At 49.8% G+C, this 18,552-nt stretch overlaps 1 protein-coding gene across 16 annotated transcripts in view; it reads right to left on the bottom strand.

Annotated features, from left to right (window-relative positions):
• The window catches only part of LOC101826824 (gamma-secretase activating protein), a 103,959-nt gene that overhangs the window by 11,245 nt on the left and 74,162 nt on the right, over nt 1–18,552 (bottom strand). For 3 of the 16 annotated variants that reach the window (XM_040735165.1, XM_040735163.1, XM_040735172.1), the window contains 9 exons: nt 17,983–18,014; nt 16,220–16,281; nt 14,180–14,275; nt 10,176–10,246; nt 9,653–9,849; nt 2,811–2,930; nt 1,652–1,713; nt 547–648; nt 294–393 (listed from right to left, as the gene is read on the bottom strand). In XM_040735165.1, coding sequence (XP_040591099.1) covers nt 294–393; nt 547–648; nt 1,652–1,713; nt 2,811–2,930; nt 9,653–9,849; nt 10,176–10,246; nt 14,180–14,275; nt 16,220–16,281; nt 17,983–18,014 — 842 coding nt within the window. Of the gene's footprint in view, nt 1–89; nt 165–293; nt 394–546; nt 649–1,651; nt 1,714–2,810; nt 2,931–5,784; nt 6,289–9,652; nt 9,850–10,175; nt 10,247–14,179; nt 14,276–16,219; nt 17,684–17,982; nt 18,015–18,552 lie in introns of those variants that run through there. The other 13 variants (XM_040735164.1, XM_040735167.1, XM_040735169.1 and 10 more) reach the window with 13 other exon arrangements.

Raw genomic sequence — 18,552 nt, 5'->3', positions numbered from 1 at the left:
CGTTTTATGTGTTAGTGTTACTCTGAGACTACGTTGTTAGTCTCATTAAACTTTGGCACTAAAGAGTGTTCCCCTCAACCGGAACAGACCTTAGACACCTCGAGTCCCTTTCAGTCTTCAAAGGTAAGTGTTGCTTGGGTAATTCAGGAAGTACAGTATTCTCTCTAATGAAAATCAGTTTTAATAAGGGCATAACTTACAAGGGGGAGCTTAGGGAAGGGAACAATACAGGCTGTGCCTGGGGAGTGGCTAACACATCACGAGGAACTCCTAGGGACGGAGGAGTGGACTACCTTGGTGGGAGGACTCCAGGCCTGTCAGAATTTCTATGAAGCAGTTGAGAGGCAGGAATTCTGTTGGGAATGATGACTTGCCAATCATAGAGTTTCGAGGCTAAAGGAGAAAATACTCCCTGTATGTTAATTGCTTCTCCAAGACATTCAGCTTTAAACAAAATGACAGAAAACAGAATTGTGTCCACCAGGGCAGACAAAATGGCGGACGGCGCCCGTAGAACGCTTACTGCCTGGGCTTCACGTAGCTCACCTCTTTCTTGTAGTCCTTCAGCAGCTGCGCCACATGGTTCCGTGAGATGATGTTGGAGCTCATGGGATGGTCCCAAAACCGGCAGACCTTCTGGCCCAGAAGCTACAGTGCAGTTGAAAATCACACAGAGGAGAGTATAGGTCACCGTGCTCTGAACGGATCACATACCTACTGCAAACTGTTCTAAAATGCAGAACCTGTGTGACCCGTGGCTGTAAGGGAAGCCACGCTCACGAGACTTGCTTCTGAAGTTTTCCTGAATACCCTCAGCTCTCCTCAGCTTGAGGAGAGCAACTTTCACCTCAGTGTGCCAAGTTTTCTCCTGGACTGATGTTGAATCTGAGCTCCTTCAAAGCTAGGCATGGGCATGGCAGCCGAGTGACACTCGGACCAGAAACTAAAGGTGTCATATGTGTTTCTGTTGTTTTCTCCTCCACTATCTGCCCTAGGAACTTTACAAACCCTAATCCATAAAGGTCAGCGTTGGAGACCTGGGGGAGACAGCGTGGGAAGGGTGGAGACTTTGTTCTCAGGAAGCCTGTCACAGGAGTGACGGCTACACAGCAAGACCACCAGGTCCAGAAAGCCAAGGGGCAGAGGATGACCAGTGCCAAAGGTCCCGTGCTCTCGGCGTGTAAACAGCACACTGGCCAGGTCAGGATGTTTGCAGAGGGCTGAAGGACCTCGCTGTGGAATTTCATGTTCCCATGATGTTTCCAACTCTGAGAGCTAACATCGCCCACAAACGAGCGGGGAGTGCCGGCCTCACATTTTCCTCTTTTGACCCTGGTAATGTCTGCCTGTGCTCAGAGCTGTGACAGGAGGAGGGAATGGCCTTCAGAGCCTCCTGACCCTCGGGCTCTGATGTAAGAATCATTCTGGTTACCTAAGAGGAGACTGGACAAAGGCTCCACAGAGCAGCCCAGAGCCATCACTCCACAGTGCCAGAGAAGCGCTCAACGTGTAAAGGCAGAGGTGGGCGGGGTCTCACGGAAAGACTGAAACACCCAACAGGCCCAGCCTCAAGCAAGGGGAAGATCTTCTTACAAGAGACAAACGGAAGGAGGGTGGATGAGACTTGAGAGGAGGGGAATTTCAGTATTACCGGAGGCAGCCTCGCAACGATGCTGAATTTTAGCTTTTCATTTTTCTCTGAATTGTCCAGATCTACAAGAAAGTTGGAGATCAACAAATAAGACAGGCATATCTATTTTAGTACCTCGGCAAGCTTTAAATCCTGAGTGTTTCTTCCTGAGATGTCCCGAGCCTGCATTCACAGCTAGTGATGTTTTCAAAGCTTTACTTGTGACTCGAAATTAAGGGGGCTTTTATTTTGTAACAGCTGCCAGTCACTGAGCAATTTTACCCACCACCACAAACCATACGGTACTCTGAAGACTGGCAAATGGTCTTACAGCGTTACCAAAACCTGTGCATGAATGACTTACTTGAGAAAGATTGCAAAGCAGCCCTTAATGGTCAGGGTCACACAAACACTCAATCTCTCATTAGTTTTTCTTGCGTTTAAGTCTAATTTTGAGATGACAAAATGAATTAGCCTCTCTTCCCTGAGGGCAGGGTATGGAATCAGAAGTCCTTCCAGGCCTCCCGAAGGGCTAAAGCACGATCAGCTGCTCCAGGAAGTGGGCTGTACTAAGACCGGGTAGGGCCCGGTGAAGGATGAAAATAAAGTGATAGATGTTCAAGTAATAAGAACTTGAAGGCAGTGGTGGCGCACACCTTTAATCCCGGTGCTCAGTAGGCAGAGGCAGGCGGATCTCTGTGAGTCCCAGGCCAGCCTGGTCTACAGAGTGAGTCCCAGGCCAGCCTGGTCTACAGAGTGAGTCCCAGGCCAGCCTGGTCTACAGAGTGAGTCCCAGGCCAGCCTGGTCTACAGAGTGAGTCCCAGGCCAGCCTGGTCTACAGAGTGAGTCCCAGGCCAGCCTGGTCTACAGAGTGAGTCCCAGGCCAGCCTGGTCTACAGAGTGAGTCCCAGGCCAGCCTGGTCTACAGAGTGAGTCCCAGGCCAGCCTGGTCTACAGAGTGAGTCCCAGGCCAGCCTGGTCTACAGAGCGAGTTCCAAGACAGCCTGGGCTACACAGAGAAACCTGTCTCAGAAAAAAGAACTTCAGTGTATATTGCAGAGCAATAAACTGTGCGCGGGACCTCTCTGAGAATCGCTGGACCATGTGTCACTCATCCAGAAGTGGCACTGAGGGTGTCCTGCCTGAAACCCGCACTCTGCTCCACTCGGGGCTGCTTACCTTTCATAAGCCTTGTGACGGCTGTCTCAGTGAGCAGCAGCACCCCGTTATCAATGTAGTGTAGCAGGTTGTACAAAGGGAGACAGTGCACCCCAAGAGTCGTGTGCAGGGAGTGGAAACCTGGGGGTGAGTGGAGGAGAAACCAGATGAGCAGGCGGCACCGCAGGCTCCAGAGAGAACAAACTAATCCTGCCGACGAAGCTCTGAGGTCCGCGCTCAGGGTCTGGGGCAGCTGACCCCTTTAAGACAAGGCCCAAGTCCCCTTCCAGTGTGACTCCGCTAAGCGTCACACTGGCTATGGTACCTGGCTAGATTCATCTTACTGTCTTCACAAGAGATCCTCAAACTCCGTGGACCCGTGCTAAAAGGCTTTTGGACCAGATCTGCCTTCTGGTCATCTCACAGAGAAAGACCTTTGGGGCCTCCTTGGACTAAATTGTAGAAAAGAAGAAGTGTAGACGGCATAGCCAGATCAGAACCCTGCAAGAATTCAGGAGAAATGGAGACCTGCGCTCTCTCTCTCTCTCTCTCTCTCTCTCTCTCTCTCTCTCTCTCTCTCTCTCTCTCTCTGTCTCTCTCTCTGTCTCTCTCTCTCTGTCTCTCTCTCTCTGTCTCTCTCTCTCTCTGTCTCTGTCTCTCTCTGTCTCTCTGTCTGTCTCTCTCTCTGTCTGTCTCTGTCTGTCTGTCTGTCTGTCTGTCTGTCTGTCTGTCTGTCTCTCTCTCTCACACACACACACACACAAGCCTGAGTCTCACAGTAGGGCTACAACCCCAGGGCTCTGTTAACCCTATCAGTGACCATGAACGGAAGGAAGACACAAGGAAGACGATTCCAGACCCAGGGAGATTAAGAAAGCCCGTCTTTGGGGCTCTGTGAAAAGATCTGCACTTAGTGTGTCGGGAATGCCAGGGGCAGCAGAGCAGACGCCGCCACCCTCGTTCACCTTAGGGGACCAGCTCTAAGTAACTGGCCTTTCTGAATTCTTCCCTCCCTCCCTGAACTGAGCGCTGACCTTACCCTCTGGGCTATTAGAGAAACAGAGTGGTGTACAGAGCCCACACATGGTACAGCAGGATCAACACTGGACATGCTCCAACACTGGCCCAACTGTGCCCCATCCAGCCCTAGCAGATGCAATTAACAGATTCCCATTTCACGGATGGGAAAACAGAGTCACTGGAGCTGAGAAACTTCCCTGCATCCTATAAATAGTGAGCAAGAGGTTAAACTAGCAGAGGACCATGTTACCTCACTAACTAATAGCTGAGTTAACAGAACAGCACGAACGTGAAGTGATCATTGGAGTGGAAATCTGATGACAGCAATGATTTGCAGCTTAATCAGCACCCTCACACACACACAGGGAGGACACCTCACACACACAGGGAGGACACCTCACACACAGGGAGGACACCTCACACACACACAGGGAGGACACCTCACACACACACAGGGAGGACACCTCACACACACACAGGGAGGACACCTCACACACACAGGGAGGACACCTCACACACAGGGAGGACACCTCACACACACAGGGAGGACACCTCACACACACACAGGGAGGACACCTCACACACACACACAGGGAGGACACCTCACACACACAGGGAGGACACCTCACACACACACAGGGAGGACACCTCACACACACACAGGGAGGACACCTCACACACACAGGGAGGACACCTCACACACACACACAGGGAGGACACCTCACACACACACAGGGAGGACACCTCACACACACACAGGGAGGACACCTCACACACCACAGGGAGGACACCTCACACACACACAGGGAGGACACCTCACACACACACAGGGAGGACACCTCACACACACACAGGGGTGAGCACCTCACACACACACAGGGAGGACACCTCACACACACACAGGGAGGACACCTCACACACCACAGGGAGGACACCTCACACACACACAGGGAGGACACCTCACACACCACACAGGGGTGAGCACCTCACACACACACAGGGAGGACACCTCACACACACACACAGGGAGGACACCTCACACACCACAGGGAGGACACCTCACACACACACAGGGAGGACACCTCACACACACACAGGGAGGACACCTCACACACACACAGGGAGGACACCTCACACACACAGGGAGGACACCTCACACACAGGGAGGACACCTCACACACACAGGGAGGACACCTCACACACACACAGGGAGGACACCTCACACACACACACAGGGAGGACACCTCACACACACAGGGAGGACACCTCACACACACACAGGGAGGACACCTCACACACACACAGGGAGGACACCTCACACACACAGGGAGGACACCTCACACACACACACAGGGAGGACACCTCACACACACACAGGGAGGACACCTCACACACACACACAGGGAGGACACCTCACACACCACAGGGAGGACACCTCACACACACACAGGGAGGACACCTCACACACACACAGGGAGGACACCTCACACACACACAGGGGTGAGCACCTCACACACACAGGGAGGACACCTCACACACACACAGGGAGGACACCTCACACACCACAGGGAGGACACCTCACACACACACAGGGAGGACACCTCACACACCACACAGGGGTGAGCACCTCACACACACACAGGGAGGACACCTCACACACACACACAGGGAGGACACCTCACACACCACAGGGAGGACACCTCACACACACACAGGGAGGACACCTCACACACCACACAGGGGTGAGCACCTCACACACACACAGGGAGGACACCTCACACACACACACAGGGAAGACACCTCACACACACACAGGGAGGACACCTCACATACCACACAGGGGTGCGTAGTAGGATAATGGACAAAATAGTGACCATCACCACTCTTGTTCGCCTTGTGGTATGCTAGAGGTGGCAATTGTTGGAAATAAAAATCAGCACATATTTACACGTGAGCCGTCCTGTGCCATACGTACATGTAACATGGACCCAATGGTGAATGCCGTCAAGGAGTGTATCAATCCAGGAAGTTTGAGGGGCTCTGAAAGATTTGGAGCATGAACTGAATCACCTCTCGAATGTTACTTTGCCAACAGGCAGAATGGATTAGACCCAGAGGAACACTGTGGCCTGGACAGGAACAGCAGGGCCTGGGGGCACTGAGGGGAATGAGCAGGAAGAGAAGCGTCCTGGTTAGCGTTTCTAGCGCTGTGACGCAACACCACACCCAAAGGGACCCGGGGAGCCAAGTGTTTATTTCACCAACACTTCCATACCATGGTTCATCATCAAAGGCCATAGGGACAGGAACTCAAACAGGGCAGGGACACGGAGGCAGGAGCTGGTGAGAGGCCGTGGAGGATGCTGCTTGCTGGCTTGCTTCCCTGGCTTGCTCAACCTGCTTTCCTACAGAAGCCAGGGCTTCCAGATGCCCTGCGAAGGCACCACCCACGCTGGTCTGGCCCCTCCTCCACCGGTCACTAGAAAAGAACATGCCCCATAGGCTTGCCTGCAGCCCAGTCTTAGGAGGTCATGTTTCAACTGAAGTCCCCTCCTCGAAGATGACTCTAAAGCTAGCCAGCACAGGAAGGGTCCATGACGATATGCACGCGTCCAACAACTGACCGGATGCAGGGACGACAGAGGACCGTTGCCTGCTCTCACGGATGTATGGCAGAGCAAACAGTGCTCCATGAGTGGGGTTTGGGTTCTGAGAAATCGTGGCATTTTCTCTCTGAATGCATGAGTCACACGCAGTGGGACAGTCCTAATTCCTAGCAATCTCAAGGTCCAGATGATGTGCAGATGTTGTCCTCAAGTAGATGTGAATGGGTAAAAGAGCCTGAGCTCACGTCGTCCCCAATTCAAAACAAACTGTAGTATTACTAACCGTCACTGATGTTTTCATGTGGACTTGGAAGTTCTTTCCCAGACTAATAAAGTCAGAAATTATTCCTGAAAAAGCATTTACCCTAAATCATGAATCCTGTTCCAGGATTCAAAAGTTCTTCTCCAATCCTGTACACATGCGGAACGTCCCTGTGGCCCTGCCTCTGCTTCACGGGCACAGCCCCAAGGGCAGTGGCCTGTTCATGACCTCATCTGTGCTGGTCAGCTCTAAGCAAAGCACGTGGGCCATAACTAGCCATCAGCCTCACCCCTTCATCCTGTCCTCCAGGGCTGCTGGCCTTGCTGCAGCCAGGGAAGGAAACATCAGAACAAACAAACAAAAAACCCAAACAAACTCCTCTTGCCACTTCCTTACTCCCTTCCTTTATCTAAGTGTTTGACTCTTGAAACTCAATTCTTACTAGCGCTATAGACCTGAAAAGCAAGCACCCTTATACACATGCATACATCCACCCTTGCACACACACACACACACACAGACACACACATGCACACACACACGCACACGCGCACACACACGCACACACAGACACGCACACGCACACGCGCACACACACGCACACAGATACACACATGCACACACAGACACACACGCACACACACACACACACAGACGCACAGGCACACACATGCGCGCACACACACACGCACACATGCACACACAGACACACACGCACACGCACACACATGCACACACACACACGCACACATGCACACACACGCACACACACGATTAAGAGCCACCTCAGCCTTTCTTCCCTTGTCATGTGAAGAAAGTAGCATTTCACAGCAAAGGAGCAGCCGCCTGTAACGCCAGCACTTGGAGTAGCAGTAAGAGATCAGGATCGGGAGCTCAAGGCCAGTGTTGGCTGCAGAAGTTTGAAGCCATCTTGAGCTACCTGAGCCTGCAATGTGGCCGGGGTCTGAGGCTTAGGGGCTCAGGGTGGAGGAAAGCGAAGAAAGTAACAGTGAAAAGGCAGCTACGGAAGAGGGAGAAAACACTTGTAAACCAGAAATCTGATAGGGGCTAATATCCAGAGCATAAAAATAGTGAAGCAAGCTAATAGTGTTGCACCCTTCCCCATGGGGTTCTGCTGACTGCTTGTAATAGGCGCCTTTAACTAAACACTTCTCATCCCCTCCTCCCAGTAAGGCCTGCAGCAAGTTCCTGTTTTCTGTCCAACCTTTGTCCAAATGCTAATTCCTGTTTTGGGCCCACCCTTTACCGGAGGGCCCTGGGAACACAGGTGTCTACCTTGGGGATTTTCCACCATGCCTGCCTTTGGTATTTAAGGCTCTACCCTTGTAAGAATAAACACCATTCTCCTTGTAAGAATGAGCCACTGTCTTTGTCTTCATTTTACATCCTTAGCCCTTTGCCCCAGATCATTGTGAAGTAGGGTAACGCCATAGCTGCGAACACACTGGCGGCTCACTACAGATAGCAAGACAACTGATTTTATTAAACACATAGAAGACATAAATAGAGGTTTTTTTCTAAAGAAGAATTACATGGGGAGATAGGCAATATCACTAATCAGTGGAATCCAAATCAAACCCACAATGAGTATTACCTCCCATCTCTCAGGGTACAAAACAGGGAGGGTTAAGCATTAGAAAGAGTTTGGAGAAAAGCAGAGTCTTGCACACTGTTGGTGGGACTATAAAACAATGCAGCCACTGGGAAAGACTACATGAACCTCCTCAAGAAGCTAAACATGGAAGCAGCATATGATCCCATAGTCCTTCTGAACACCCAAAAGAATTCAAGTCGAGATAGTCAAAGAGATTAGTACACTAATGTTCATTAAACTGATCACACTAGCCAAGATGCATAGATGCACTGATAAACAGGTAAATAACACGTAAAATACACAAACATAATGTTACTCAGCTTTAGAAGGAAAGAAATCTTGTCATCCATGTCAATTGGGTGGATCTGGAGGGCAGCATGGAGGTTAAAATTGGCCGTCACAGAAGAGACAAATGCTAGAGGCGTCTGTAGGAGTGGTCTAGAGTCACAGAAACAACAGAAAGGCCCGGGCCGGGAGATGGGAAGGGGAGCTGCTGTCCCTGACTGTGAGGAGGGGCTGTTGTGAGGTAAGAAAGCTCTACAGAGCTACTGTGCACACTTAATGTGTTACAAGGCCCATCTTGTGTTATAAAGAAAACGTGCTAAACACAAGGGAGCCGTTTATGGCAAACAGGAGCTTATGCATTTCATACATCAGTCAGACTTGTGTAAACGGCATCCTATTCCACTCCCATTAGGGTCTGCAACTGCACACGCTCTGATCCAATGTGACTTACATGAATAACCACACACACAGAGAGAGAGCTTATGCATCTCATACATCAGTCAGACTTGTGTAAACGGTATCCTATTCCACTCCCATTAGGGTCTGCAACCGCATACGCTCTGATCCAATGTGACTTACATGAATAACCACACACAGAGAGAGAGAGAGAGGGACAGACAGACAGACAGACAGACAGACAGAGACAGAGAGAGAGACAGAGACAGAGAGAAAGAGAGACAGAGACAGAGAGAAAGAGAGACAGAGACAGAGAGAAAGAGAGACAGAGACAGAGAGAAGCCCAATTAGCTCTCTACCCAAAATCCTGAAGAAAATTTTCAACCTCCGAGCACTTAAGGGGCAGTCTAATACTCAGCACCAAGCCGACCACGCCCTCCTTTGTGTCCACCTTCGGGCCTCTCCACACGGTAAAGCAGGCCTGAGGCTAGTGGAGCAAGTCCCCTTCAACAGCGCCTGGACACGCACGTGAGGACTGGCTGGAACCTCTGGTCAAGGCTGTCCTTCACTAGAGTCAGCTGCTGCCACATGCCTGCCTGGTCCAAATTCAGGGTGCTACTCTCTGGAGGCCACGAGAAACAACCTTATTACACCAAACAACCAAAGAGCCAAGACTCACCAGGAGGCAGAGGGAAGCACAGGCTGTTAGTAGCATCCAAAATCCTGGTCATGAGGTGAAAAACTTCAAACTCTGCAGCACTGCCATGCTTATTGCTGGGTAAAGACAGCAAAGTAGTGTGTGAGCCGCACACTCTGTTATCCCGCGTCGTGCCTCTGAGAACCACAGGCAGAGACTCCCACGAAATGTTATACACTCTGTGGAAAGCCACAGAAATGAAAGACTGACCAACAGCCTGAGGTATGGAATCCCACACCATACACTGTGGGCTCATAAATGACATTAATGGAAAGTTCCCTTCTTAGAAGTAGCAGCCTCATGTGTCTCTCCCTCCTAGTCAACCACATGGCATAAAGGACAGCTGAAGTAGCCTTGAATTCTGAGTTTAAAATAAGACAGAGGTGGCGGGGCTGTGGAGCACCGCTTTGGACTAGCGTTTCAAAGGGCTTTTCTAGAACAGGCAGTCAGCAGTTACTAGCTCTCTGCGCACCATGACAAAGGAGACTGAGCAATACTTGCGTACAGACGGGGAACCCAGGGATGCGCACTGTGTTTTCTCCAGATGGTTTCCAGCATGCACCAAGTGAGATTCAGCTAGAAGGAAAGAGGATTCGTGAAGCAGAGCTTGCATCCTTTCCTTCAAGGCCTCCCAGCTGTCCCTCTGGCGCTCTGACCACACCAGGCACAACATTCAACTAGCCTTCCTGAAACCAGCTCTGAGGCGCTGAAATCCAAAACGGAAAGACTGGAAGTGTGCCCCCACTGTCATAGAGCGCCCTCTGTCTGCGCTCGCAATGGTCCACTGAGCAGCTAGCTGGCTGGCTCCAGCGTTCACACCAACCCTCCTCACCCATCAGTGAAGGCCAAAGGCCAAAGGCTTAGCTGTCAGCCTGCCGCACCGCCAGTGAAGAGCGGTGATGGCGTGGCATGGAGTCACGTACATGACCTGGGGGGACAGATGACAACGGGGCCGGGTTCTACGGGCTGTGTCGCCCTAGCAGGTTACCCATCCTCTCCAAAACTCTTCTGTGAGATGAGAGGAAGCGCTTTCACGTGGCTGTGGTAAAAATTAGTTAAATCGCTTACTGGAGCCAATGCTCAACAATCCATCTCTGTATCACTCAAACCAGATGCCTCCTTGGCCTTAGGGCTTTGTCTAGAAACATACTCTAATTTTACAAGTTTGTCACCGGTAGAGCAGTTCCCGCGTGGCTGAACAACATGAACCAGTGCGCCTACAAGGTAAGAGCAGGAGATGAGGCAGGAAGGAGCCCTGTGCACAGCCTTGGTGACAGAGGACAATATCACCAATATACAGCAACTTCCGTGAACACGCTTCCAGAAGGACTGCCTAGCCACCCTCTTTAGACAGGCATAGGAGGCATGGCTGGTTGTAACTGAGCAAGTTGAGTAAGTCAGGGGCATGGTGTTTCTGAGTCAATACAGGCATTGTTTCTGGGTCTCTTAGCTCTAGGAGATGGCACAAGCTAGTGTGAAAACTTGCATGCGATTAAGTACAATGAGAAAGAATGCTAGAATGGAAACTCTTAGCACTTTAGAAGGTGACACTTAAAGTCCACAGAAAGCGACCCTTCCATGAAGTGACAGGCCTCGCAGACACAACACTGGAGCTTCTTCGTGCTCTGAAAGCTGTTCCCAATGGCTCTGCAGCAGTCACCACACCACAAAATGAACAAATGGACTTATCTTACAAATATTATATAAAAAATGCCTCAGACATCATTGAGATTACATGAAATAAAAGCAGAGGGGCTCAAATGAAGGGTCAGCAATCAAAAGTTAAGCTCCCATGTCCCACCAGTGCCTGCAACCATTAGTCCCAAATAAACACACAGAGACTTATATTAATCCTAAACGGTTTGGCTGATAGCTTAGGCTTCTTATTGGCTAGATCTCACTTAGTTATTAACCCATAACTATTAATCTTTGTACCTACTTTGTCGTGGCTTACCGGTGATGCCCAGCCCTCTTGCTCCCTCAACAGTTCACTCTCTACATTCTTCTTCCCAGAATTCTCCTAGTCTTGTAGCCCCGCCTATACTTCCTGCCTGGCTACACCCTGCCTGCCCATAGGCTTTATTCATCAACTGATAAGAGAAACATTGATTCACAGCATACAGAAGCTCCACCATAAGCAGCACTTTGCTAAGGAAATATAAATGGCACAGCCACCAGAAACATGAAGAGGGAAACAACGTCTTCCAAGAGAAAAGAGGAAAAGTCATGGAGAGGTGGACTCCTTAGCCAGCTTTGTTGGTGACGGCTCCTCAGCATGACAGGTTCTTTAAGCCAGGCCCCGCCTCCCATCCTAAGCTGAGAGTCGCCTGTTGCCTGCCAATACCTGGTGTGGAAAAACAAATGCCTCACCCCACTATATATAGCCCGTATAACCACCAAGGCTATAGCAGTGAGCACAAGGAAGCTGCCGTCAGGAGGCTGGGGTGGGGGGAGGGGCGGCAGCTATGCCTGGGTTACCAGCAAAGCTAAACATGGCCAGTGTGAGAATGGGGTCTTGTGTGCTTAAGATGGTTTCATGCAAGTAACTCCTGATCATTACTGAAGACCACAGACCTCGGGAGGGCTACCATTCCTGTTCAAATCTGCACTCAACAGAACCACTTACTAGATTGCTTTAAAACTGGCCTTGTTTTAAAAAATAGCTGATCAAAAGAAAGACAGAAGATTTCCATCTTTGAAGAGAGAGACAAATGACTAAGAACATTGCTGTCACTGTGGGAAGGGTCAGTACCGTTTTCTTAAAGTGTGCTTCACTGATATTCTTTCCAGAGGGAGATAGAGAAACCTGGATGTCCTGGTTATAAATATCACTATATGACAATACCCAGCCTTTCCTAGTATATTAACATTATAAAATTCACTGGGGCTGGAGAGATGACTCAGCAGCTTAGAGCACTGATTGCTCCTCTAGAGGACCCTGGTTCAGTTCCCAGCACCCACATGGCAGCTCACAACCATGTACATTTCCAGTTCCAAGGGATCCAACACCCTCCTCTGGAGGTGTACATACATACATACATACATAACACCTGCATGAATATAAATACATACATTTTAAATTATGAAACTCAAATCTTTCAGTAGATTTTCAAATATTAAAATAGTCACTTAATGACTACAGTAAAGGTAGGAAAACTTCAAAATTAATTGAAGAGATCATCTTGATTTTAGCTAAGAAATTTAATATTCCAAAGACACTGTAAAAAAAAATACACACACACACACACACACATTCACACACTGGCTCATTTGCATACCAGTCTTACCCAAATTGGAGAAATAATGGAGCATTCTTTCTCTGTCAAGTATATTGTTTCTAGATTCTACAGGACCAGACTTCAGCTTCAGTGTTTTGTGAAAAAGCAAAGATGGCTGAAATCCAATCTCATCACATCATTTCTATTTCCATGTGAACAGATGTCATTAATTTGAGTAATACCATCTCAATACATGGCTAACAGGCAATGAGCTGCCATCTCGTTAGCAGATGTGGCGGGAAAAGAGAGCTGAGTTGGAAGCTGGCCTAGTTCAGCTTTGGAGCTGATAGAGAATTAGAGCGCAAGCTTTCTCATATCTGTATAAACCTTCATCACAGAAATCAATATTTCCTGCTTAACAAAGAGTTGGAAGCTGCCCAAATGAGATGTGACCACTTGGCAGCTACCCTGGCCTTACTGTCGTATGCTCCCATGAGCACAGGACCAGTTTAAGCAGGACAGAAAGCCACCCTCACCAAGTTCTCTTTGTTTGCTGTTCTTTTTACCCTTCTCTCGATCTATAGCACCAAATATGCCAGTTTGACGATGGAAGTCTCCAAAACCTAACCTGAGGAACAAAGTGGGGGGGGTGCCGGGGAGAGGTCTCAGTCAGCAAACTGCCACTATACAAATGAGGACCTGAGTTTGGGTCTTCAGCACCACGGGAAAAGTCAGGCAGAACACCTAGTGTTTGTAACCACACCACAGGGCTGGGGAGAGAAAGGACAGAGGTAGGGTGATTCCTGGAATCTGTTGGCCAGCCAGCCCCACTGCATTAATGAGATCCAGGGCCAGTGAGAGATCCTGTCTCCAAAACTAAGGTATAAAGTGATGGAGGAGGACACTTGAAGTCAACCTCTGGGGGCTGGAGAGATGGCTCAAAGGTTAATAGCACTGACTGCTCTTCCAGAGGTCCTGAGTTCAATTCCCAGCAACCACATGGTGGCTCACAACCTTCTACAATTCAATCTGGTGCCCTCTTCTGGTATGTAGACAAACTGTATCTGTAATAAATAAATAAATCCTAAAAAAAAAAAAAGTCAACCTCTGGCCTCCACATGCCCATGGGCACTCCCACTTCCCTCTGCACATGCACACGCACATGCACACACATGCATGCACGCGCGCGCGCGCGCGCACACACACACACCAACCAACAGGCTCACTGACTGACACCCTTGAGAATTAAACATGGGGTAGGGTTAAAATTGGGGGGAAAAGTAAAACCAACCAGTTTTGAAATGTAGTCCAGAACCGTCTGTTCAATTTTCTTCTTTTCTACACACTGTAGGTGTCTCACTAGATGGTTTCTTAGCTCAGACACCATCTGAAAACAGGACAGGCACTAGATGAGTCTCAACAGCCCATTCTCACCTGTGACTGACTTTAATTGGGGCCATTATTAATATTTGGAACCAACATGAAAAGCTCTTGATCTGAGGAAAACCCTTCACCCCTGCCACCCCAAAGGAACAAGACTCTTAACTACCCTCTGCTGAGGTAAATCAATGACTCCAACATTTCTCTCAGGAGGAACGTCTTATGATTTAACCAAAGCCAAGGGGTAACTGGGAGTCATTCAGTCATGATGAGAATCCTCCAAAGAAGCCTATGGAAGGTGCCAGCTTTGAAGTTACAGGCTTTGGGATCTACAGCTATTTGAAACTTACGACGCCAACAGCTCTGGGAAAATAGCAGGACCAAATCAGAGTAACTGTGCTCCATGGAGAACTGTGCTCCACAGAGAGACTGTGCTCCATAGTCTGTGCTCCATAGTCTGTGCTCCATAGAGAGACTGTGCTCCACAGAGAGACTGTGCTCCACAGAGACTGTGCTCCACAGAGACTGTGCTCCATAGAGAGACTGTGCTCCACAGAGACTGTGCTCCATAGAGACTGTGCTCCACAGAGACTGTGCTCCACAGAGACTGTGCTCCACAGAGACTGTGCTCCACAGAGACTGTGCTCCACAGAGACTGTGCTCCACAGAGACTGTGCTCCACAGAGACTGTGCTCCACAGAGACTGTGCTCCACAGAGACTGTGCTCCACAGAGACTGTGCTCCACAGAGACTGTGCTCCATAGAGAGACTGTGCTCCACAGAGAGACTGTGCTCCACAGAGACTGTGCTCCACAGAGACTGTGCTCCACAGAAACTGTGCTCCATAGAGACTGTGCTCCACAGAGACTGTGCTCCATAGAGAGACTATGCTCCACAGAGACTGTGCTCCACAGAGACTGTGCTCCACAGAGACTGTGCTCCATAGAGAGACTGTGCTCCACAGAGAGACTGTGCTCCACAGAGACTGTGCTCCACAGAGACTGTGCTCCACAGAAACTGTGCTCCATAGAGACTGTGCTCCACAGAGACTGTGCTCCATAGAGAGACTGTGCTCCACAGAGACTGTGCTCCACAGAGACTGTGCTCCACAGAGAGACTGTGCTCCACAGAGACTGTGCTCCATGGAGTTCGCATGAGAGTCAGTCACAGAAATAACTCTCGTTCCAGAGTTTCATTGTAAAGTGAGGGAGAGGAAGAAAAAGGTTTTGCCATAGCCACAACTTTGCAGTCAGACTCACTTCCTGGAAGTGAAATTGGCTGGGTCTCATACTTTTGTAACTGTTTTGTAAACAGTTTGTCCTAATTTTCAATACCACCAGTTTGTCCCAATTTTCAATCCCACCAAACAGTTTGTCCCAATTTTCAATCCCACCAAACAGTTTGTCCCAATTTTCAATCCCACCAAACAGTTTGTCCTAATTTTCAATGTGTGGCATGAGGATAGCCAATTCTCTGTACCCTGAGTTTTGTTAACATGATTTGTAAATCTTTGTCAACTTGATAGTCAAACAATGAAAACAGGCCATGGATATGGTTCAGTGGGTAAAAGTGATTGTCATGCAAGCCTGAGGACCTGAGTTCAGATCCCAAGAACCCATATAAAAGCTAAAAGCAGGGACGTGTGTCTAGAATCACAGAATGTAGACATAAACACACATGTATTCCTTATCACGGTTTATGATGAAATTCTTATTCATGTAACTAATTACATGCATGCTTATTCATGTGACTAATCTGCTTCCTTCACTAGAATACACATCCCAAGAGGGCAGAGATCATACATGTTCCGCTCACCACTGGAGCCCGGAGCTATAGTGCTGGAATTCACTGAATACTTCAGGGAAAATGCCTTCACGATGAGCTGCTGTCTGTTCTTGACCACTGTTTCTTGGGAGCCTGCCAGCCCTCCAGAAGCCCACAGACTACTTACCAGGCCCACGAGCAGCCTCTGGTGCCTATCTTCCTCTTGTAAGAGGGGTATTAACCTTGGCTCTGAAAAAGGACCGAGGAGCAGCCATCAGAAGGGTAGTGTTCAGGAAGCATGCTACAAGAACCCCACAGGCCTCTTCCCCTCAAGAGGCCTAACTCTAGGATGCCAGGCCTCGGTGGAAGGGACCGTGTGGCTCCCTCCTACCTCCTGACCCCATAGTTCAGTGGTCTTGAAAGTTACTGAGGAGACAGTCACTGGCTGGGCCATGCTGATGGTCACACGCTACCAGACTGAGAATGTGGAGCATCAAGACAGTTAAAGCAAACAACACGTTCCCCACTCTGACTGACTCCGCACTGACAAGAAAGGAGGGGCAGAGGAAGGCCAGGGGGCCGGCAGGCATCTTCCCTTAAGCTTTCCTGACACCTCCCCCACTGGGTTCTTCTCTCAGAGTCTCTGAGGCCCAGAGCAGGCAAGAGGGCAGACCCCGCGGGCTAACGCTGCCTTCTGAAAAGGCATAGGCTCTTTGGCCCCTCGGGATGAATGTTTCTCTCTCCACCCTCTGGAATATGATGAAACTATTCGGACTGTGAGCTCAACACCCCTCCGTTTGCAGTGTTGGGTTTCAGGCAGTGACAGCACTCTTCATGGGAAGCAAATTAAGGCACAGGAAGGAAAGTTGTCAAAGCCCACTGGGAGATGCTGCCCAGGGAGACAATGCTTGCAGGCCTGCCACCAAGCAAAGCTCAGACACTCCCATGGGTAGCAGCAACTCTTCACACTGCACAACTTAAGGCACAGCAGGAAGACGACCCTGGATCTCACACATTGATGCCCTGTCCAGAGGGCACAGTCCCTGGCTACAGGCAAGGATGGTCTGGTAGCCCAGACTGTGGCTAGTTCTCTGTGCAGATAAGTCACCTTCATGGTTCACTGGGCTGTGTGTGCTGCTGTTGAGTGTGCTGTTACACGCTTTCCAAACCAAGCCAATAAAACAGTAGATAAAAAGTTTCCTTACTGAAGGCTGCTGGTCTTCGTGGAAACATGAGCAACATCAGAAAGGCTTAGGCTGGATATAGTCACCATTCTCCTCCCTCAGTTACCACAGAGTAGACCCTCCTTGCCTGTCACGACTTAATTTAGCTGACGCCTGCCTTGGAATGCTTCTCCAGCCTCTCTCTCTCCTCCATCAAGCCCCTTCCTGCCCATGTTCCTTACCGCTAACCAGGCGCTAACAAGGCAACATGAACCAGTCCGTCCTTACGTTCCCCTCGCACAGACCCTGAGGAAGGTGCAGCACTTAGGGTTGGCGTGTGATGGCTCTGGAAGCTGGTGTTCACCCCCAGAGAGCCACTCTGCTTACCTGGAGGCCCATCTTTGTTCCCTGGGACCAGGCCCAGGGCGTGACCCGGAGTGAATCGAAATGGAAGGCACATATAAGTCAAAAATCGTGTGATCAGACAGCTGGAAAGAAAGCAGCTCATGCAAGAGAGCGGCCAAGTGCAGCCCCCGGGGGCAGCCAGAGGCCACGCCAATTAGATCAGCTCTGAGAGGAGACACGAGGAGGAGCAGAGGGCCAACCCCCAGGGACTCCTTCAGGTCCCGGTGCCAAGACAGGCATGGGGCTGACTGTGTGGTCACTCTGACAGGGTGACGTACAAAGCTGTTGCTTACACTCCTGCAAGTGATTTTCTTGCCAGCCCACCAGCTAGGAAGAGCAATGCTGCGAACAAGACATGAACTTTAGTACAGGCCTTTCTTACCCAATGTCCTTGTTTCCATGTTCAAAATCACCCTGCAAAGAGATTCTGTGTTATTTACAAAGGAAACGTCATTTTAAAAAATTGGAGCCCCAGCACTATGTAGAGATACCCTCACTAAAAGCCTCTCGGACCACTGCAGAAGCTGCTCTCTCTCCCTACCAGAGAGCTCAGAAATTCTTATCAGTGCGCCAAGGGCACATTAAGCAATTAAAAATCTCAAAGTCCTTTAGTGCCAGCAACAGGAATTATCTAGAAGAGCTGTGGCTCTTGGTTATTGGGCATAACGAAGGCAGAACGTAGAGCAGACGCTGGAATGGGGCCTCCACTCAGGTGGCTCATCTGCTCAGAAAACAGCTTTCAAAATAAAAGCAAGCGCCACCAACAACTTAAATAACCTGTTTCTCCCTCAGAAATCTCCCCTCTTTACCGCTTATCCATCTTAAGCCGTCCATTCCAGGGTCCGATCCACAGCGGCACAACCTAGAAGCTTTTCCCACCAGAACTCTAGCACCCAGTGGTCAGAGGAAGCCGAGGACAACACTTCCCCGAGGTGCACCACAGAGGCAGCCG

The sequence above is a fragment of the Mesocricetus auratus genome, unplaced genomic scaffold, assembly GCF_017639785.1.
Source record: "Mesocricetus auratus isolate SY011 unplaced genomic scaffold, BCM_Maur_2.0 Super-Scaffold_100043, whole genome shotgun sequence".
NCBI lineage: Eukaryota > Metazoa > Chordata > Mammalia > Rodentia > Cricetidae > Mesocricetus > Mesocricetus auratus.
This window is presented reverse-complemented; position numbering and strand designations above follow the sequence as displayed.